A 22,189-nucleotide genomic window follows, 5' to 3' on the forward strand; every position below is an offset into this window, starting at 1 on the left:
GCGCTCAGTGTACACGTGGGCTGATCATAACGGTTCACACGCCATCAGCGATCAGATGCAATCTCTGATCTAACGGTTCACATGAGCCTTCATATATACACCTCTCTCCCTCTCCCAAATGGATAACAAGCTTCTCTTCTCTCTCTCTCATCGATGGCCATGGCGGCTCTTGCGCTCCATCAGCCTCTCCCATGGCGGACAAGATCGAGAACCTTGAGCCCGAGAAGCACCCATCTACGATCTCAGAAGGCTCGCCTCTTTTTCACAGTGTATTCCTCTTCGACGCCATCAGAGCCCAGCACACAGACCGCGGAATCTTGTGTCAATACGGGGTTGTCTCTCTTCAAGAAGGGCAGGGTGAGGAGGATCATTCCGTTCTATGTCTCATCCTTTGTTTTGATCTTATTTTCCTTGTTTCTATCTTCAAATCTTTGCTGAAATGATAAATTTCCAGTTCTAATGCGTGATTGCATGAACCCTTTGTGAAAATTTCTAAGGATTGGATGGAATTTGGATGTGGAGTTAGTATAATGTGAATTTTTTAAATGGAAATGGGATTTTTCCAGTTCAAATGCTTGATTAACAAACTTCTATGAAGGTTTCAAAGAATTTGACTTGATACCTGTGTTCTAGCATAGTTTCTAATTTAATTAGATGGAATGCATCATTGAGGTTAGTACAAAATCTATCTAAATGCAACATTTGGTGAATTGAGAATCATAGATTCTAGTTTCTAGGTGAGGAAACAACCTTCATGTATGTAAAATAAGGCTGTACGATTACCCTTCTAAATCATACATTTGCCAACTTCTGCTAGTTTTTGGCTCGACTCTCTTTGTTGTCTTTTCACTAAGTTGTTGTTCTCAACTTTGACTAATCATTTCATTTGTTTATCTGTAGTAAGGGATAGAGTCATGTTGAATGATTTATTGGTTTGGTTTTACTTCACTTGCTTGGTTTGTTGGTTCATGTAGTTTGCTATGGTACTTTAGACTTGAAAAATAGAAGATTTCATTTTTGGACAAATCCTTGGTAATGTGGCTTTGTCCGAATATTGTAGGTAAAGGATGCCCTTTTGCAGTTTGAAAGCGCACTAGATTTGAATCCAAATCCTAAGGAAGCTCAAGTAGCACTTTACAATAAAGCTTGTTGCCATGCATACAGGTATAACATCCATTGGAAATATCTTTTTATTTATTATCATTATCATTTTTGGAAATTGAAATTGTCATTTTTTTTAGTGAATAGTCCATATTGCTGATCCTTGTGATTGGCTTGATTTTGAACAATCCACCTGTTTGTGTTTGTGGGCGCTTTTCTTAGCTGATACTAGGGACAGTTTGTTTCTTTTAATTTTGCTCTGTTCACTTAACTGCATTTCATTTGAAGAGTGGACTATTGATGTTATAGGTTCAACATTCTTTTTTTAGGAACATGCCAGTACATGATATTTATGAACATTCCCTAAGCTCTTTACTCTATTGCATACATTTGGCTTTGAGTTCTTAGTTTTCGTCCCTTGTTTTGTGCATCATAATTGGATTGTAGGTTGGATTTCTTGGTAATCCATCAAGTTCAAAATCGATGAATGGGGCTTCTCATTCATCCAAGTAAAAATAATTGATCTTTTTGTCCTATCAGCTCCTGTGAAGTTCAAATATTCTCCTTTCATCGACTGCTTTAAAGGACTTGTAACTGTGTGTTGTTGCGAATTTCTTCCTTTGTAGTTATAATCATGTCTTGTTTGAGGCAGAGGGGAGGGAAGGCAAGCAGTGTCATGTTTACGAACTGCTTTGCGAGACTATAATCTCAAATTTAGCACTATTCTTAATGATCCTGACTTGGCATCATTCAGAGCTTCACCTGAATTTAAGGAACTACAAGACGAGGTATGTGATTTACTTCTTTCCGTTTCTTACCTTTTTAATTTTTAGAGTGCCAATTTATTTCTTCACTCTAGCATTTAAGTGAAACATTTCCTGGATCTCTTGTGGCTCAGAAATTCTTACTTGCTCATTCTCTTAATATTACAGGCAAGACAGGGTGGTGAAGATATTGGTTATGGATTTCGAAGAGATCTCAAACTCATTAGTGAAGTTCAAGCACCATTTCGTGGCGTAAGAAGATTCTTTTATGTAGCCTTGTCTGCTGCAGCAGGAATCTCGATGTTCTTTACTGTGCCCAGGTTCATACGTGCAATTAATGGTGGTGAAGGTGCTCCTGATATTTGGGAAACTGCTGGAAATGCTGCAATCAATATTGGAGGTAAATTAGCAGACATCCTTGTACGGAAGGCATGGTGTTCTTTAGTATACATTTTTATTGTTGTACCATGCATGCCAACTGTTTTTGTTCTTGTTTTATGTATACGCTTGTTGAATTGATCAAGCCTTTTGAATCAGCACTCTGCAGGCATTGTGATTCTCGTGGCATTGTTTATCTGGGACAATAAGAAAGAAGAGGAACAACTTGCTCAAATATCACGAGATGAAACACTCTCCAGACTGCCTTTACGGCTATCAACTAATAGGATTGTTGAACTTGTCCAGCTTCGAGACTCAGTTAGACCGGTCAGTACATTTTTCTTCTAATGGACACTGTCAGTTAGCCCAGTTAGTATCATTTTTCTTCTTAATGTACATTACTCAATGTACCATTACCGTCAGGTTAGGGCGGTTTGTATCATTTTCTTTCTCAATGTTTATCACTCCATAGACTGTCAGTTAGGCTGATTAGCATCATTTTTCTTCTCAGTTTTCATTACTCAATTGACCTTTGTTGCCTTCTCATTCCATCACAGGCTTACTGGAAGCATTGCCTTATAACTTGCTCTAGTTTGTGCAATTTGACTTGCATCTTCTTGTTGGCTTTAAATATGCAAAAAGAATTTTTTATGTGTTGTTGAAAGATGTGCCTTCAGGTTATTTTGGCAGGGAATAAGGAGACTGTAACTAGAGCAATTGAAAAGGCTGAGAGATTCCGAACTGAACTTGTCAAAAGAGGTGTTATTCTTGCTCCTGTCATCTGGGGTGAGAATAGGAAAGCTTCTCTTGAGAGAAAAGGATTTGGCCTTCCCGCAAAAGCTGCCACATCCCTTCCCTCAATAGGGGTTAGATCCTTTTCTTTGATATTAAACATGAGAATATTCTACCTGAGGAAATTATATTTTGATTTGTTATCATATTCTTATGTAAGACATATACGATCTGGTTCTGATCTCATGGGAAGTGTTTTCTAGACATCTAGCATGTATTCTGATAATAGACTTGCAGAGTTACACATCAACTAAATCACTAGTTTCCTTTGTTCTTCTGTTTTGCACACTTCTGATTTTTAATCAATATAATTTTCACTTTGAAATGCTTCAGAATGATAATGCCTCCCAGCCCACCCTCAGTAATTTAATATTTTTTCTTTTTTATGGAGAAAGTATTAATCAATTATGCTTCTCCAACTTGTGATCTGAGTCCTGTCTTCATTACTTATGCTTCTCAAAATTTTATTAGAACTCATGAGTTTTATTATCTGGATGGAAACGTTATTTATTAGTTTAATTATGCTATAGTTACAATACATCATAGTAAATGATTTTTCCTTCATTGGACACTATAGCATCCAATTTTATCTTGCAATCTTTCCTCGTGCTACTCAAAATTCTATTAAAACATACTGATTTTTATTTTTGGACAGAAGCAGTATTAGTTCTGTTATACTATGGTTATCACTTATCGTACATCATAATTAATTATTTTCCCTTCATTGGACACTATAACACGCAATTTTTTATTGACAGGAAGATTTTGATAAGCGAACTCAATCAATAACTGCAAAATCACGCTTGCAAGCTGAGGTGCGATTCAAGGCTGAAATTGTATCACCGAATGAATGGGAGAGGTCAGCTTCTGCTTTAATCTCATTTCTGCACAACATATTTTGGTTTACACCTTCCAAAAAAAAAAAATTCTGAGCACTTTTGATAAAAACTTTGTTCGACAGTCCAATGCAAGTATCAGTAACTTTAGTTCGATATTGCTAACTTTTAAAAGAAACTAACTACATTGTCTCCAACTTACCATTGTATCTCTTTCGTAGGTTACATATTCCACAACCTTTGTTGCTACCCAAATAGAACAAACAATCATATGAACTAATAATGGTTGCCAATTGACCAGAAGTAGGGCCTGGTGCTGACAATGCCTGGCAAGAATGGTCTGATTCAATCCCTAGATCTGACAATCCTGCACCTATTGGACATTTGGACCCAAAACAATCCATTTTTAGGAAATTTATCAGGCAATGGGGTCACGTTCTGGGCCTGTCTTTCAGTCAGTCCTTTTTAATGTGGTTCAGCCTAGTCTATATATATATATAATTTAAAATAATGAAAGGCAATACTTTTATGTAGATAAATTATACCTTCATTTGTTTACCTTAGTCATCATATGTTCTTCATCTAACTAAAGAAAAAGAAAATGCCTCTCTTCATCCTCAAACCAAACACACTCTATTTTATTTTGGCCTTCCAGCTACCATTATATGAAAAGTGCTCAAGACTTGATACTGAGAATCCTCATGTATTAGGTGGATTCGCGATCAACAAAAGTCCGAGGGTGTTAACCCCGGTGATGATGTATATATAATTCTCCGGCTTGATGGTCGAGTTCGAAGATCAGGAAAGGTATATATGATGCATCATACATCATGTTAAACCATCTACGCTCCATTTAATACACTCATCGTTACATTAATGCAATCCATAACTTGCAGGGCATGCCTGATTGGCAGGAAATAGTCAAGGAGCTACCTCTATTGGAAAATCTACTTAGCAAACTAGAAAGATGACATTGCTGTATGACCTTAATTATCTGCCGTTATTCATCGTTAAGTTTCCTTTTGTTCTATCATTTGAAAGCAAACTTATATGAGTGCATACATAGGTTTTAAGTGCAAAGTTACAATCACTGAGATATGGCTGTTGGTCTTTCTACATAAGGTTTAATAAATCTATTTCATTGCAATATTGGTGAGGGACATGAGTTAGGTTATGATAGGGAAAAAGAGAGGTGGGACTTGTATGTCCATGCATGTCATTATTATCCTAGTAAAAGAGGAAGAGAAGATGTAGGTGTCCACATTGAAAGGTAAGAGGTAGGAGTAGGGCCAAATATAATGTTGTTGTGGAGTTGGATATATAGTTTTCATTGATAAGAGTTGGTGGCTTGCATGACTAGGGTTTTTATGTGGGCCATGGATTTGGTACAAGAGAACATGGGGGATGAGCTTGTCAAAATTTCTATGGACGTGGAGGCACCAACACACCGTTTTTTTTAAGGGTGTTTTGGGTTTATAATAGACCTACAAATGTGAGATGGATCTCATTTCTATTTTGGGAAAATTATATTAATGGTAAATCTTTGATATAATACCCGAATTGATTCATCTACTTTTTTTTTTTTCTTTTCTGTACTCTATTCGAAATGTTCGATTAGTCTCTTTTCTTTTGAAAAATGAGCTCATTTTAGTTTTTTCAGCTTTTAGTCTCTTACCATTGAGTCCTCTACTTGAAAAATACGAGGAGCCCAGTTGGGATCATTTTCAAACGTAGAGAGATTAGTTTAGAGCATTTCTGAGTAGAGAGACCAAAATGAAAGAGAGAAAAGTAGAGAGATCAATTCGGGTATTATATCTAAATTTTTTGAGTATTTTAGAGTTAATAAAGTAAATTATAGTTGGGTGTTTAGAGGAAATTTGGTTTTTATAGTATGTATATTGGATCTTTGGAGACATCTCTTTGAGAATGAAAAAAAGGTGATTTATTTTTATTTTTATTTGGTTAATTTATTTATTTATTTTTTTGATACTCAATCAATTTTTTTTAACAATTAAATCTACCTCTACTGTTTTATATTTATATTTAATAATTCTTGAACTGCAGCTTTTATATACTGGATCATTAAATGAAGCAAAAAAATGTTATTTTCAATCAAGTTTATAAGGATTTCTAAAATTAACAAATTAAATTAAATACCAACATACAACTCCACTGTTTTTTTTCTAGCGGCTGAAAGTCCACTGTTGGGACATTAATTATACCAACATATACCCTTCAACCACACATCTGTATATATATATATATACAGGAATTTGTTCATCCAATAATTATTTTAATTTATTATTAAAAATTTTAAAAAAAACAATTTAGAGGTTATAAAAAAAAAATGCATTTACTAATATATAAATATATAAAATAATTATATAATGTAATTGAAGATAAACATCCTAATATTAATTAACCACAAAAATATCAAAACTAAACTATTCACGTAATTTAAAGGACTAATTTTTTAAAAATAAAATGAATAAATCACTCGTCTTATTGTATTGCAAGAGGGTCAAAATATCAAAATAGTCCCATCTATTTTACGTTTTTCACCCTATTAGTTCCTTTTAATATAAAATCTGTTTTTTTGTTCTCATATTTTTATATTTTTACCTTTTTGATCCCTCTAATTGATAGATCTGTCCTTTTGGTCCTTTCAAATGATAAATTAGAGGGACCAAAAATGATGGAAATATATAAGTACGAGAACTAAAAGGGTGGATTTTATAACAAAAGATTAAAAATGTGCAAATATAAGGACCAAAATGGTGGATTTTATATTAGAGGGACTAAAAGGGCGAAAAATGAGAAATAGAGAGACCATTTTGATATTTGGATGAAAATCAATATAATCATGTAAAATAAATAAATAAATAAAACAAGAGACATTTATTATATATATATTTTTAATTTAAGTATTAAAGAAAAAAACAATAATTGAATATAATTAAGAAATTTTGTGTACTACGAACAGCTAACTTAAACTCCTCACAAGTACTACAACCACTAAACCTCACCGGCGGTGACCACACCCTTAAAAAAACCACAGTAAGTCAAACCCCAATCCCTTTTCAGTAAATAAACCCGAAACTCCATGCCCCTTTTCCTAACCCTTTGCCCCCTCTCTCTCTCTATATAACCCCTTTCATTCACGCTCTTCTCTTTCTCTCTCTAACCCAAACCTTCTTTTTAGAGAGAGAAACACCAGCATCTCTCCAACCCTCTCTTCAATGGCGGAAGGATTCCATCGTTCCTTCATCTCTCTTCTCCTTCTCCTCCTCCTCATAGCCGGCGCTTCCGCTTCCGGCCACGATCTCGGCTGGATCCCACCGAAATCGATGTGCCGGGGCATGATCGCCGACTGCCTCGCTGAAGAGGAGTTCGATCTCGATTCCGAGGTCAACCGTCGGATCCTCGCTACATCCAGCTACATCAGCTACGGCGCTCTTCGCCGTGACACCGTTCCTTGCTCTCGCCGTGGCGCATCCTACTACAACTGCCGTGCCGGTGCCCAGGCCAATCCCTACAATCGTGGCTGCTCCGCCATTACCCGGTGCCGTAGCTAAACTTTGAAACTTCTTCTTCTCTTCATCTCTCTGTGTGTGTGTCTCTCTTTCTCTCTTTGTGTTTCTCTTTGTTGTGATCTTTATAAGCATGATGTTGTTGTTGTGATGATGATGATGATGATGATGGTATTCTTGTTCCCCTTGATCTGATTAGGGTTTTACTGGATGTTGTGCTTTGAGATTTGAATTTAGAGGGGGAATTATTTATATGATTATTATCGTTGTATTAATATTTGCTATTTTCAATGTATTTTCTTGTACAATATCAAGCCTATTTCTTCGTCATTTCTTCATTTTTTAATTTTTTCTGAATTTTAGACTTATTTCTTAGATTTATTGGTTTGATTTTCTCTTTATAGTCTAGAGTAAATCCACTGTTTTTTGGGTTTTTCAATTTGGGGATTTTTTAGCTTTTGGTTTAGATTGATGATCAGGCTGTGTATATGATTGAAAATTGCTGGTTATATCCAACCAAAAATAAATAATTAATTAAATGATGGTAATTTGTATGTGAAATTTCCAATTCTTTGAAGAATTTAAATGGGATAATATATTTGCTTTTTTTTTTCACCCATCAATGCAACCAAGATACAACCAAAAAGCTAATAAGATGAGAAACCTGAAACCCAGATTTATATATTTAATTTTTATTTTATTAATTGGTAGATTATTATAATGGGATTATTTTTTTCTTTGAAGGTAAAAAAAAAATTATGATTTGTGTATTATAAAGTTTTCAATTTATTTTTGAAAGATAGAGAAAAGTTGGTTTCTTTGCTTTAATTTGAGAAAGTGAGAGAGAGAGAGAGAGAGAGAGAGAAGAATGGTAATTTAGTTTATGTCCTTTGTTTAACAAACTTTCTTGGAAAGACAATAGTTTGTATATGAAACTAAAATAGTAATAAAATATAGTTTATGACAGAGAAGAGGGTAATTTGGTCTCTTTAATATTACTTTTCAAACTTAGAGAAAATAATAGAATTTTATTTTATTTCTTTAATAATAATAACAATAATTATTATTATTATGTTTTTTTTGGGTTGAACTTTTTGTAATTGAAAGGGTGAAGCAAAGAACAAAAGAAGACAAAATTGATAAGTTTGAAGAAGGAAGGAATAGGCTTCTTATGCTATTACTTCCCCCAAGACCAAGAAAACCAGGAAATAAATGTGAGAAATAATAATAATAATAATAATAATAATAATAATAATGAAGGATGACACCTCAACTCTGTTGGTTGTATTAATTTATTATTTGTTCACTTTGATAGTACTCATGAATAATATTCATTGGGAATTTTATGTACCTCTTTAAAACCCAATATTCTCAAATTAGATACTTGGTTACATAATAATTTGAGATAAGTCTGTTCCAAATTATTATTAATATTATTATTAATTATTAATTATTGTTATTATTATTATTTCTTCAAATTTTACTTGAATAAATTTGTATGGCATTAATCATATCAAAGTTCCAAAAAAACCAAAAACTTAAAGAAAATTTAAATAAAAGTTTAACAATCAACACATCTTAAAGACTTTGGGATACTTTACAGTGACTGCGACAAAGAAAGGAACCATCAAACCATTCTCTTTTCTAATTTGGTTTCAGAGGTGTTTCTATTTATTGTTTGTCACCATTTCTTATTTTTAGTTATTTTTATTATTTCTTGCATTATAATTTGTGTATCTTTCAGGCAAATAACTAATATACAAATCTTAAAATTGGGAGGAAAATGAATGATTGAAAAAAAAAATGGAGAAACAAAAAACAAAAGTTTAGAAATATTGGAAAACACCTGTAAAAACCCTTTTCACATTATTACTACTTGAAAGATACTTCAATGAAATTTGGGCATATATATATATATATATATTATTACATCTAGAGCCTATAAAAAAAACATTTTCAGAGTTCTCCACACCCCTAATAATTAGATATTCAATAACTTAAAACACTAAACTATGACTTTTTAGGATTTATAACTCACTAAAATAATATATTTTACAAATGCAACCATCCAATAAAAAGCTTATCATTTTATTTATTTTTTATTATATCAGGATTTGAATGCATATTTTACTTTTTTAAAGACGTGCCTTCAATAACTAATGAACATCTAAAACCTAGTCAGAGGTACTCAGAATCTAACCAAAAAATAATAATTACAAGGATAAATATGTAATATCAAGTTTTCATATTTAAAAAAATATATATATATATTATTCAGAAACATCTCATCTCATGGTAGGATCAATATCTGTATACAGTTATGAGAAAAAAAATAAGAAACCAAGCAAAACATCCTGCAGACAGATACACTTAAATAAAACTCTACAACTTGTCATTTAACTTGTCATTTGAGTCTGAACCTAAAGATAATGCTGGCACTAATAACAAGACAAATTCAAAACACTCTAGCAAACAATGGTTGTCATTGGCTAGAAATTCATATAATAATAACACCACATTTTTGTCAAAATAAAAGCAAGACCTGAAAACAGATGTCTCCAATCATAATTTTTGTCAAAATATATTCAGAACCTAAAACATTTTAAAACAAGATCAAATCTAGATTCCACTCAACCTTGGCTAGAAATTTGTATAATAGTGACAACCTTGACAAAAGAAGTGTTAATAGACGTCTGCAACATTTGGTCTCAGGCTAAAACCAAATTTAAAAACTATGTTCATTTTGGTTCTTCAATTGGACAACTAAACCAACTATGTTCGATTAGTCCCTCATCTATCACGATTACTAACACAACCCACTAATTGAGATGCCAGTTTAAGCTAATGTGGTCGGCATATTAAGTGTGCATCCATGACATATTTAGTTAGATGAATGTCATTCAGATGAGAGATTGAAAATGATACTATTTTAATTGAGAGGCAAAAATAAACAATGTCTAATGGAAACCAACTAGGGTTTTAAACTTTAAAATTAACCAGCTAAAATAGATGGCCTTGTCTTTTATCAGATTCGATCGCCTTGAAACCTAACTACAATTAGTTTGAAATCAATACGTACTGACAGGTAACAGGTCAAGATGATCCACAAAAGGTACAAAAGCATTATTGATTTTGGGTTGGATCTAGAGTTGTCCACCTACTTGCGAAACTGGTCATTGATGAATGATGCTGATAAGGTTTAGAGAAGTACAACTAATCCATACAATTCAATCAATTTCGAAACCAGAAATTAAATATAATTCAAACCTGGGAGGATAGAGCATGTGCCCAATGTCATTGCCCATCTACTAAGTTGCTTGATCACTGATTACCCATCAAGTTTGTTGTTGTTGAGCATGACCTTCCAAAACTCTGGCATCACTAAACATGGATGCCCTATTGCCAACAGACAAACTTAAAAGCATGCCAAGGTCTATACTCATTTCACTTGGAAAATATGTAAAAAAAATATCTCTCACATAAGTTTAAGAATACTAACTCAGGAAAGCAACGGCTGTAAACATGAATAGAGATCAGCTTAATATTCAAATATTAGAGGTGTTTCTAATAACCAGATGAATATTAATAGTTTCAAGAAAAGACAGTTGCTCCACCAGCAGAGTAGTTACAAGTTGCTTGCTGCAACCTCATGAAGATTCATCAGCTGGTTTTGGATCTTCAGGCTTTGCCTCAGACACACCATCTGTTCCCATCTCAGCCTTGAGGTTGTTGATGCTTTGTTCCAGTTCATCAATCCTGCTTCCCATCTCATCTAGTGCGCTGTGGTTAAAGACAAACTCTACATAGGCTATCACAACAATAAAAATCAACCCATCTTCAACTGTCAATGAGCTAAAACTCTCTAAAGGCGCAAGTCATGGATTTGGATTATTTTTGCACCACTAAGGCATTTCCCTTTAATTTACTGCAGTCCCTTAAGGTCATTCTCATATGGCTAGACCTAAAATGCTTAAGAAATTATGCATTGTATACAAAAAAATTGGCATAATATTGTAAAAGCCAAGAAGCATCAAGAGAACAAAGTTCAATAAAGAAAGCTAGTGTAAGAGTTGAGATAGATAACACGTCAGTGCAGCAGATATAAAAAAGAACAGAATGTTCAAAAGGATATTCTTTCCGATAAGCGACTCAGACATTGTCTGGAACCTAGTTTGCTGCAAACAAAATAATTCAGCATAAAGAATGCAGCATGTGCGTGCATGTGTCAAAGAGAGAGAGAGAGAGAGAGAGACCCACCATTTGCTGAAGAAGATTTTGTACCTAGACAAGAAACCGCAAGATTAAGCAAGGTCAGAAGATAATTTTACATTGATAAAGATGAGGATAGAACGGGAGGAAAAAAGAGGGTTATTTTTTACCAAAATATAAAACTAAAAAAATGTTGAGATGATTTCAAGCACAACTATAACATGGAAATCTTTCATGCACACCTCTTTCTGGCCCATTTATGTAATTTCATGGAGTAAAAAAATTGTTAAAAAAATTAAAATAGACAACTCACAAATACGGTCATATCTGCAGTGCTTTGTTGTAGGTTATCTGATTCTTGTCCAGCCTGAAACAAACATCAAAGATACTGAATTATTGGATGGGGTCAACCAAGAGTGGCAGTGAAATGATCAAGAATCATGCATGCAATCCAAGACACCTATAACCAAACAAAATATAAGCTAACTTACCTAACAAATTAAGGTTTAGATGATAACAACGTCTACATCAGCAATTTTAAAGTACAGTACTCATGAATTATACAGTAAAGCAGACAAAAATAGTCCATGATATGACTCTGTTCTTATCATACAGCCAAAGTAAATTATTTATTTTCTCACATTACGTTCAGATACAATATATTCTCTCCATGTGTTGACTAACTCAAGCACTTTTGATGCTTGACAAGTCCTTAGATATATCGGTGAACACATAAAGTGAGCAGAATATCCAATTACTACATCTCTTTAACATTTAAGAAGGCACATATATCAAATAAGTTCTCTTACTCTTCACTAACAGTTAGCATTCTTCCAATTTCCATTAAGTGAGGAAGCAACACCACAAAAGCACATAAGCATCATAATAATCACTATATCGGTTGGATTTAATAACTTGCTGGTAGGTTGGGGCTTATGGCCTTCTTACACAATAAAATAATGGTAAAAGGAGAAAGACCCAAGATATCTTAAGACAAAGATATAAAGATATCCTTTCCAAGAAAGACATTGCATTCAGATTTTTCTTCGCATGATGACTGAAGGCATGTTTTGAATAATAAAGTTCCTTTCGAGTAGAAAAGATCATAGGAAGGAATACACTGAAGCAAAATCCAACATGCACTCAGCTGCATGGCCGCCTGGTTGGAACAAGAAGATGAGGCTCAAACTTCCCAAGAAAAAGAAAAATCACTGATATATTTCAAAATAATAATGTGTATTGTTGAGATAAAGAGGTGGCGGAGTTCTTAAACAACAACCAAATTTGATGCTTGACTCACAAATCAAAGGCTGATACAGGTTCTTTCATCTATTGGTAGCAAAGAAGACAAAGGTTCTAGTTTAGGATAGGGATAAACACAAGGATTTCAAGCATGCTTGATCTGAAAATTCTTAAAATACTTCAATCTATGACAATCAAGTCAGGGCCCACAAAGAGACAACAGTTTGAAGAGAAACCTAATAGTTTCCAATCCCACTGTTTCAAATGTTCAAAAGGATGAGATACATGATGATGCAAAATGGAACAAGAGGAGCTTAGATTAGAAACAAGAGAAACTAATGATGCTCCAAGAGAACAAAAAAGGAGTTGAAGATGAAGGAAGCCAAACAAACCATAAAGAATCAATGAATAAATAAAAGAATAAAGTATTTCCACTTTCTAATCCATCATGCTTTCCCGATAAAATAAAATAAAAAAAATCTCAACCTACTCTGATCTTGTTTATAACTCCCAGTGTCATCAATTCCACCAATTTTTACTCAAAAATTCACCAAAATTTAAAATGTTAAAACTATAGCTAAAACAAATGAAAATTCCAACATTTACGAACCATCATCTGATCTAACATTTCCAATGAAACATCATATGTTTTTACAAACCCTAGACGGATTGAAACAGTAATACTACACGCAAACAATGATGGAGAGATTAAAACTTAAAACTACCATCTTATTTACAACACCAAGACTTCAATTCTACCATCTTTTACTCCAAAATTGAAATCTCAACTAAAAATTCACCAAAATTATAATGCAATTTAACAAAAACAAAAGAGTGAAAAATTCCAGCATAAATAACACAACAAGTGATCTAAACATTCAAATCAAGCACCATATGTTCCTACAAACCCTAGATGAATCGAAACAGCACCGTGTTTGGAAGCAAACGGTGAACAAATTGAAAATATGGATTGAAAGATTGAAGAGAAAGGGAATCAAACCATTTCGAAGCTCGGATTTGGATGCGAACTCAGCGAAATCGCTACAACACTCTCGCAACTCACGCTCTCAAAAACAGCGAAAGAGAGGGCTTCGCCTTCAAATTTCAAGCATTGGGTTTCTTTTGCTATAATTACCAATATGACCCTGAATGGGCCTTTTTTCACTTCAGTCCCTGTCTTTACTTTCCTTTTGTTTCAGCCCTCTTAACTTTGAAATGGAATTTATGGTAATGAAAAATAAATAAATTTGCTGCCATGTGAGAGAGAGCTTCCCTTCAAATTTCCATTATATTCTTTGTTAAAATTACAAATATACCCCTAATCTTTTTAACTTTCTAACATATATGTATGTATGTGTGTATGTGTATACGACTCGATTATCTCCTTCCCTTATATTATAGTTATTTTCATCCTCCATATTTAGCGACACTATGGTGAGGTCAAGTGATTAATGAAAAAATAACTCCCTCATAATATATAGTCGAGACATAATAATGAAAAAATATGTGTTTAAAATAAGTCATCTATATTATAAAAAATATATTATTAAATATGTAAATTAATTTTAAAAACCATATACACAAGAAAAATTATATAAGAGAAAATATTAAAAAAAAATCACATACATAAGACACAAGCAAATCCTGATAGTAGTTGGGCTAAAATCATTCATTATAATTACTCAACTGGTAGCCCAAATGGAATCTTTTTCCACAACCCACCTAGAAACAAATCTTTCTTTTGGGCAAGAGTGAACTCTACTTTACTTCCCTTCCGATCCTGTATACACAAAATCATCAGAAATGGCTCAAACACATCTCTTTGGTTTGACCGTTGGCATGATGGACAATTGCTCAAAGATCTCTGGCCAACACTTTTTTCGGATTGTACATCTCCTTGGATAAATATTAGACAATTCATCCAACTTATTAATTGTCCAGAGGTTCTCTTTTACTCTGCTCCCTCAGACATGTTATCCTATCTTTTAGAGATCATTCCAGATTGCTCTCATAGTCAGGAAGATTTCTATTCCTGGGCATTGGAAAAAAGTGGAAAATTCACTGTCAAATCATTTTATAAATTCCTCATTGATGGTGGAATGCGTAGTCCACTTTATTCTCATTTCTGGAAAACCCGTTGTCCTAGCAAAATAACTCTTTTCTGCTGCCTCGCTGGGGAAGATAAAATTCTCACTTTCACAAATCTCTTCAAAAGAGGGTGCAACACTCAAAGCTCCACAGACACCTGTGTTCTATGTCACAAAGCTTCAGAAAATGTTAACCATCTTTTTCTTGAATGTGATTTCTCCAATCGTCTCTGGGGTTTCTTTTCTCAAATCCTTGGTTTCAACCTTTCTCCACATTCAATTTCCACTCTTTGGACTTCTTGGATTCCATCTCTTATCCCACAACACCGAACCCTCTGGGATCTTATTTCCCGTGCAATCTTGTGGAATATCTGGATTGAACGAAACACTCGTATTTTCCATTTGACTGCTTTACCGGTTTACAATATCTTTATTAAAAGCGCTAATATGCTCTCTCTTGGTACTCAATTACGGGGAGATAGTCGCGAACCGGGTCCTTACTCGAAGCTTCACTCGAAAAATCAAGCGCTCTCTTAACTTCTACAACGCTAGAGACTCAAACCCTGTTGGAGAATCGGACTCTGATCATGCGCAGGAGTAGTTGCTCCTTTTGATGGCTTGGATAGGCTCGAGGGACTGCAGCGGTGTCTTCCGCCTTTCCTAACTCCTTCTCTCCATGTCTTTTATTTTCCTGTTGTTTCTAGTTCCTCTCCTCACTTCTGATGAGAGATTTTATCTTGTACTCTGTCTCTTTTTATTCAATAAAGCTATGGTTTATCCACATTTATTTCAAAAAGACACAAGCAAAAAGAGTATTATGTAATGCATATATTTTTTTAAAAAAAAAACAAAGTTCGCAATGGAACACAAAGTCCATGTATTGCAAGCTAGCGAATTGGATCAGATTGAGCCTATGCTCCTACTCAAATTGAATCAAACCCATTTTTTATTAAAAATTAATAAATCACAATTTTATTATGTTAAAAAAAACCTACAAAACTAAAACAGCATAAGGAAAGAAAATATAAAAAAGAAAACAGAATGTTGTCTTCCAAAAGCCATTAAAAATTATTTTAAAACCATAAATAAATCAGGAAATTCTAATTATTTTATTTTATTTTATTTTATTAATTCATTAATTATAGCCAATGACCGCTAGGTCAATTGGCACCGGGTTCCTCAGGGAGACCCAGGTTCGCTTCAGAGCGCCGCTCCCATGTGTACGTCCTGATTACTTTTAGATGGGCCCTTGTTGTCTATTTGTAAAAACAAAATAAATCATTAATTTTAATTATTATATTTACAATAATAAAACACAAAACCAATCTTGGTACTGCCACCTTCATCTCCACGTGTCACTTTCTCAAACCCACAACACCTCTTCTTCCGCCACGTGTCACTTTCTTCCCATCTTTCCTCTCCCTCCATGCATGCATATACCTTTCCATCCTCTTCACCACCCTTTCTCTCTTGACCTTTTCCCCCTCCTTCTCACCAGATCCACTTCCTCTTCCTCTCTCCAATGGCCACCACCGAACTCCGTCACCGTCCACCAACCATCACCGCCACCACCACCACCACCTCCAAATCCAGAAACTCCGGCAAGAAGATGGCCATGGCAAGAAGAGGACTCAAATCTTTAGCCATTGCCATTTCCTTTCCTTTAGCTTTAACAACCATTGTCCTTCTTCTCTTCACCACCTCTTCTTCTTCTCAAACTCATTCTTCTAGACCTTTCTGGTACCCACCAGAATGGGCTTTCCATTTAGCCACTGTTTCTTGTTCTTCTCTAATGGGTTTATCTTCTTGGTTAGCTTGGGCTGAAGGTGGCTTTCACCGGCGGTTGGAGGCTTTTCCGTTGTACTTAGCTCAGCTTGTGTTTGGCTTGGCTTGGGGTCCTCTTCTTTTTGGGAAGGGTTCACCGAAGGCGGCGTTGGTGGTGGCCGTTGGGCTCGTCGTCGCGTTGGGTGGCTGTGTTCGGTGTTTCCGGCGAGTGAACCCTATTGCGGCTGATTTGGTTAAACCTTGTTTGGCTTGGGCTGTTTTCTTGGCTCTGTTTAGTTATCATCTTGTTTGAAAATGGTCTTGTGTTTGACTTTTGTTTTTATGGTCAACGGTTTGAAGTTTGTTTGTTGTTCTTGCTTGTATAATGTGGATGTTTGTTTAATTGTTTGAGTGATGTTGTTGGATACGCCTCAAACTTATGTTCATGAATATTTATGAGTTTATATATTATTAATTAATATTATTATTCCCTTTTTTTCTGTTTTCTTTAATTCAAGCTCAAATTATATTAATTAAGTGGGTTTGGGTTATGACATTGGATCTTATGTCAATAGGCTTGAGATTTTTAGATGTCTTGCATTACAAATTCTATTAAAAAAAATTTAATATTTTTTTAAGTATATGAAAAGGATTAATTTTTAATATTAATTTATCAATAATTGTTTAGTTTATTCACATAAGGTGTAGGTCTTGGTTTTGCTAGAAGATTGAAAAATGACTTTAAATTTTAGATTCCCACATGAGATTTTAGAGATATATAGAGATGTTATAAGATTTTTTTATTTTTTTATTTTTTAAATAAAGTGAATAAACCATTTATATAATAGAAATAAAACAAACAAAAAGAGGTGAACAACAACAAAAATTATAAACAAAACATAAAATAAACATGAGGTAAAGTACAGTCCCTGAGGTGAAGTAAAAAAAAAAACAACAAAATAAAGATTGGAAACAAATGAGAAAGCAAATCCACTCTCTAGTGTCCGAGTTTTTTCAAGTTGATCACGAGAGTGGATTACTCATTGCTTTCTCAAGGTCCTAAGAAGTGAGGCATTTTCAGGTTTCTAGCTACAGAAATCCAATCATAGAATACAATGTAAATCAGGGTTTCTAGTTGCAGAAATCCAATCATAGAATACAGTGTGAGAACATGTGAATTGAAGATGTGATTATTTTTTTCTCTAACCAAATATTTCAAAAGATGGCTATAGAAAGAAGATCCCCAAGAAATGAAAAGCATCCAATAAAATTGGGTTCCAAAGTGGTCTGTCGTCTGGACCTTAGAAATAGATTGAGGAAGAGAATCCATGGCTATTGAGTTTAGCTCTTCTCATATATATATATATATATATATATATATATATATATATATATTTATAACAACATAGAGTTATGCTTTTCCACATGCGGGATTGAACTTTATGTCTTGCGTAAGGTGAGGGCACGACGCACGTGGGTCTCCATTGAGTCTTGCTTCCCACACGTGTATGTCTCAGATCAAGGACGGAATTAAGGGAGGGCTAGCAGGGGCTTCAGCCCCCCCTCAGCCATCGGCGGTCTTCTTTGGTGGCCGGAAGACCCAAAAACCAGCCCCCCTTGGTGGCCGAGCAACGGAGCAACCCAACCTGCAGCTTTGCTCGAGCTCGATGTTCCCAGCCGGCGGCAACCAGCAGCCCTTCTCCGATAGCGGCAGTTAGCATAGGATGAAGTTGAAGGCTGAAGTTGAAGTCTTGGATGAGGTCCTGAGGATGAAGATGAATGATGAATTGATGATGGCTTGAGCTTTGTCATTGATTTGAGTGGCTTGGCATGTGATGTGGGCCCATAACTTAATTATAAACTTTACTACTTCAGTTTTTCAAATTTTTCATTAATTTCTTTGAGATTTTAATGGAAAAAAAAAACTAATGTAACTAAATAAAAAACTAAAAGCAAAAAGCCTTGTTGTGGTTGTGGCCTTGTGGGCCGGCCGGCCAGCCCATGGGCTATAAGTTATCATTATCAAAAACACTCGAAACATTCCTTGATATTCCGTTTCCCGATTTCAAAAATCCCGAACATTGGTTGCTTGGAGTCTAACTATCTTAGAGTCTTGGAGATAATAGTGAGTATGTTACATTAGTAATTTAGTATTATTTTTATTATTGCCATGAATGAATGTATTACTCCTTTAAATATGAATGAATGTATAAAATTCATAGGGTGAAAAAAATAGAACATGAATGTTAAAACTTCACTTTTTATAAAATATGCCCACAATGTGTTTGATTAAATGCCTCAATGAGTTAAAATGTTGAGAATATCAAATATTAATATATATCATAATGTATATATGTATAATTAAATAATGTTTAGTGTTAAACACTTAAACCTATATAGCAAAATGTAAAACAAGATAGACTTCAATAAGACTAGTTATACCAATTACCAAAGGTTTTATATTCATTGACACATAACAAAATGGATTCAATAACATAATAAAATTGGTTTTATAAGACATATTCAATCATTTAGATGCATGAATGTTAGCATTACCATGTTTAAACAATTTTGTGTTTGATTCTTCTAATGATGTTAGTTGTGTCATGATTAACTTTTTTGCTTGTTATTTTTTTATAGTCTATAATTAAAGTTTTTTTACTTTTTTTTTATAGATCATGGACAAATTTTTGATCAAACGACCAAGGAGTGAAGAGTCATCAAATACTCCTAAAGTATCATTGGATTCTAAATCAAGCGAGGAGAACATTAATACAAATTTTAATTTCAACGACATTGTTAGTGACCCCGGATTACGAAAATCAATTGAAGACTTTGATATTGGGATTAGAGATCAAGTTAGAAGAGAGTATTTGACTAGAGGCCTATGTCAACCAATTGGCCACAATTTTCCACAAAAAGATTATGGCAAACAAAAGAGAAGTTTTCAAGATGCTTGGTTTAAACAACATCCATGGTTAGAGTATAGTATGACAAAAGATGCGGCATTTTGTTTTTGGTGTTATCTTTTTAAGACAAGTAGAGGAAGCTGGGAGAAGATGCATTCACCAAAAATGGGATTCAATAATTGGAAAAAAGCATTAGAAAAATTCGTAGAACATATTGGTGCCATAAATAGTATGCATAATGATGCAAGAGTAAAATTTCAAGGGTTCAAAGTCAAAGACAAAGTGTGTCACACTTGTTGGCTACACATTCACATGAGATGGAGGTTGCATATCGTATTCGTTTGACGGCAATTTTAGATATGACTCGTTTTCTTTTTAAGCAAGGTTTACCTTTCCATGGAAATGATGAGTCTTCAAATTCACTAAACAAAGGCAATTTTCTTGAGTTGCTTGATTGGTATAGCCTACGAAATGAAGAAGTTTGGAAGACAGTCAATCAAAATGCCCCTGGAAACAATCAATTGACTTCCCCAAAAATTCAAAAGGAGTTGGCAAATGCTTGTGCAACGGAGATTACACTTGTTATTGTTGATGATATTGGGGATAATTATTTTTCTCTTATGGTTGATGAAGCCCGAGATGCTTCAATAAAGCAACAAATGGGAGTTGTTTTACAATATGTGAATAAGAATGGACATGTGATAGAGCGATTCCTTGCATTGGTTCATGTGCCTGATACCTCTGTAATTTCTTTAAAGAATGCCATTGATTGTTTATTTGCTAAACACAAGTTGTCTCTTTCGAGGTTAAGAGGGCAAGGATATGATGAGGCTTCAAATATGCGAGGTGAATTCAATGGTTTGAAAGCACTTATTTTAAAAGAAAATCCATATGCAAGATATGTACATTGTTTTGCTCACCAACTACAATTAGTGGTTGTTGCGGTTGCTAAAGAGAATCGAATTGTGAGTGATTTTTTCCAATATGTTAATATGATTGTTAATGCCACCAGAGCGTCATGTAAAAGGAGAGATCAACTTATGCAACATCATCATGATAGATTGGTTGAGCAATTGGAGAAGGTGGAGATAGTCAGTGGTAAAGGAAAAAATCAAGAATCCAATTTAGCATGACCCGGGGATACTCGTTGGGGATCGCATTACACTACAATTCTCCGGCTAATTTCTATGTGGACCTCAATTTTAGAGGTACTCCAAAATGTGCATGATGATGGGGCTTCTACTAACAATAGAGGCATAGTGCCAAGTTTGATTGACAAAATGGAGAATTACCAGTTTGTATTTGTGATGTACTTGATGAGGCGTTTATTGGGTATGAGTTGTCACTTGCGTTACAACAAAAAGACCAAAATATTGTTCAAGCCATGCGATTGATTGAAACGGTGAAAGCTTGTCTTCAACATTTTAGGGAGACAGGATGGGAGGAGTTTTTGGGAGAAGTTACCTCTTTTTGTAAGGGTAACTCAATTGATGTGCCTAATATGGAGGATAATATGCCAATTCGTGGTCGTTCTAAGCGGGAAGGACAATTCATTACTCATTTTCACCATTATCGTGTAGAGATTTTTTTGTGAGGTAATTATTTTTTGTATTTATTATAGTTTTATAAATCTCATTAATTTATTCTTTTTATTAATATTCTCTCTATTTTATCATTATTTCAATATTAGGTTATTGATTTGATTTCTCAAGAAATGCTCAACCGCTTTCCTGAAGCTAGCACGGAGTTACTTCTTTTGGTATCATGCCTTGATTCTAGGGACTCATTTTCTAAATTCAACATCCATAAGCTACTCCGTCTTGCAGAGTTGTACCCTGAAGATTTCTCAGGGACTGAACACATGATGCTTGAGGATCAACTTGCTACTTTCATTTATGATGTGCAACATAATGATGATTTTGCAAATATCAGAGACTTGGGAGGTTTTGCTATAAAGATGGTTGATACCGGCAAATGTACTATTTTTCCCCTCATTTATCGTCTTATTGAGCTGCCATTGGTTTTTCCAGTTGCGACAGCTAGTGTTGAGAGGGCATTTTCGGCGATGAATATTGTGAAATCTGACTTGCGCAACAAAATGGGAGACGAGTGGATGAATGATAGCATGATTGTCTATATTGAGAAAGAGGTTTTTGCAACTATTGACAATGAGGCAATCCTACAAATGTTTTCAAAAAATGCAAACTCGCCGTATTCAGTTACCTCCTTTAAGTAGCATGCGTCGCACAGATAGCAGTTCTAGGTCGAGTGTGCATAGATAAACGTTTTATGTTTTTTTTGTAATTGTTTTAATTAAATGTCACAATATCACACTATTTTGTATCGAATACAATTGTTATGTTGACTGAAATATATTTTTTGACACTTTGTCCTCATCCCCCCATCTTTATGTCCTGGTTCCGTCCCTGCTCTAGATTCTGGTACTTGTTGCCTTTCTAAAAAATAAAATAAAATAAAAAAATAATAATAATAAAATAAGTTTAATGGAGGAGTATCTTTGAAAAACAGTTTAAACAAATTAGGTAAAAATTTAGCTTAAGGGCAAGTAATTTCCCC

The 22,189-nt window shown here is 34.3% G+C and overlaps 5 protein-coding genes across 6 annotated transcripts; 4 read left to right on the top strand and 1 right to left on the bottom strand.

The window, feature by feature from the left end:
* Window positions 1–131: 131 nt before the first annotated feature.
* LOC120262877 (protein LOW PSII ACCUMULATION 1, chloroplastic) lies at window positions 132–5,018 on the top strand. Of its 2 annotated transcripts, XM_039270783.1 has the most exons (9): window positions 132–357; window positions 1,061–1,164; window positions 1,754–1,889; window positions 2,034–2,265; window positions 2,413–2,570; window positions 2,921–3,109; window positions 3,794–3,894; window positions 4,582–4,678; window positions 4,768–5,018. In XM_039270783.1, the coding sequence occupies exons 1-9, from the start codon at window positions 154–156 to the stop codon at window positions 4,840–4,842; spliced, it is 1,296 nt and encodes a 431-aa protein (XP_039126717.1). In that variant the 5' UTR covers window positions 132–153; the 3' UTR covers window positions 4,843–5,018. The 2 variants fall into 2 exon arrangements, with proteins under 2 accessions (XP_039126717.1, XP_039126718.1); XM_039270784.1 differs by lacking the exons at window positions 4,582–4,678; window positions 4,768–5,018 and adding an exon at window positions 4,093–4,167.
* Window positions 5,019–7,037: 2,019 nt separating this feature from the next.
* On the top strand, window positions 7,038–7,731 carry LOC120263587 (protein RALF-like 33). The gene has a single exon (XM_039271549.1). It carries the CDS (start codon window positions 7,111–7,113, stop codon window positions 7,444–7,446), a length of 336 nt encoding a protein of 111 aa, XP_039127483.1. The 5' UTR covers window positions 7,038–7,110; the 3' UTR covers window positions 7,447–7,731.
* A 3,088-nt stretch (window positions 7,732–10,819) lies between these two features.
* Window positions 10,820–13,964, bottom strand: LOC120263706 (heat shock factor-binding protein). The gene is made up of 5 exons (XM_039271671.1): window positions 13,853–13,964; window positions 11,924–11,977; window positions 11,659–11,682; window positions 11,534–11,576; window positions 10,820–11,176 (listed from the first exon to the last, which is right to left on the bottom strand). Exons 1-5 carry the CDS (start codon window positions 13,853–13,855, stop codon window positions 11,049–11,051), a joined length of 252 nt encoding a protein of 83 aa, XP_039127605.1. The 5' UTR covers window positions 13,856–13,964; the 3' UTR covers window positions 10,820–11,048.
* Window positions 13,965–16,461: 2,497 nt separating this feature from the next.
* Window positions 16,462–17,016, top strand: LOC120263254 (translocator protein homolog). The gene has a single exon (XM_039271121.1). The coding sequence runs from the start codon at window positions 16,462–16,464 to the stop codon at window positions 17,014–17,016; it is 555 nt and encodes a 184-aa protein (XP_039127055.1).
* Window positions 17,017–19,929: 2,913 nt separating this feature from the next.
* Window positions 19,930–21,848, top strand: LOC120263256 (zinc finger MYM-type protein 1-like). The gene is made up of 4 exons (XM_039271122.1): window positions 19,930–20,710; window positions 20,819–20,921; window positions 21,041–21,188; window positions 21,303–21,848. The coding sequence occupies exons 1-4, from the start codon at window positions 19,930–19,932 to the stop codon at window positions 21,846–21,848; spliced, it is 1,578 nt and encodes a 525-aa protein (XP_039127056.1).
* Window positions 21,849–22,189: the final 341 nt, after the last annotated feature.

The sequence above is a fragment of the Dioscorea cayenensis genome, chromosome 6, assembly GCF_009730915.1.
Source record: "Dioscorea cayenensis subsp. rotundata cultivar TDr96_F1 chromosome 6, TDr96_F1_v2_PseudoChromosome.rev07_lg8_w22 25.fasta, whole genome shotgun sequence".
Lineage (NCBI taxonomy): Eukaryota > Viridiplantae > Streptophyta > Magnoliopsida > Dioscoreales > Dioscoreaceae > Dioscorea > Dioscorea cayenensis.

Excerpts from the sequence above, each read along its gene's own strand:
- LOC120263587 (XM_039271549.1), top strand. The coding sequence starts at position 7,111 with ATGGCGGAAGGATTCCATCGTTCCTTCATCTCTCTTCTCCTTCTCCTC.
- LOC120263254 (XM_039271121.1), top strand. The coding sequence starts at position 16,462 with ATGGCCACCACCGAACTCCGTCACCGTCCACCAACCATCACCGCCACC.
- LOC120263706 (XM_039271671.1), bottom strand. Across the intron at positions 11,683-11,923 it reads CTGCAGATATGACCGTATTT|GTACAAAATCTTCTTCAGCA; the intron begins GTGAGTTGTCTA and ends TTTCTTGTCTAG. Across the intron at positions 11,177-11,533 it reads TGAGTCGCTTATCGGAAAGA|TAGATGAGATGGGAAGCAGG; the intron begins ATATCCTTTTGA and ends ACCACAGCGCAC.
- LOC120263256 (XM_039271122.1), top strand. The coding sequence starts at position 19,930 with ATGGAGGTTGCATATCGTATTCGTTTGACGGCAATTTTAGATATGACT. Across the intron at positions 20,922-21,040 it reads TACCAGTTTGTATTTGTGAT|GGAGACAGGATGGGAGGAGT; the intron begins GTACTTGATGAG and ends TCAACATTTTAG. Across the intron at positions 21,189-21,302 it reads CTCATTTTCACCATTATCGT|GTTATTGATTTGATTTCTCA; the intron begins GTAGAGATTTTT and ends TTTCAATATTAG.
- LOC120262877 (XM_039270783.1), top strand. The coding sequence starts at position 154 with ATGGCCATGGCGGCTCTTGCGCTCCATCAGCCTCTCCCATGGCGGACA. Across the intron at positions 1,165-1,753 it reads GCTTGTTGCCATGCATACAG|AGGGGAGGGAAGGCAAGCAG; the intron begins GTATAACATCCA and ends TGTTTGAGGCAG. Across the intron at positions 3,110-3,793 it reads CATCCCTTCCCTCAATAGGG|GAAGATTTTGATAAGCGAAC; the intron begins GTTAGATCCTTT and ends TTTTATTGACAG.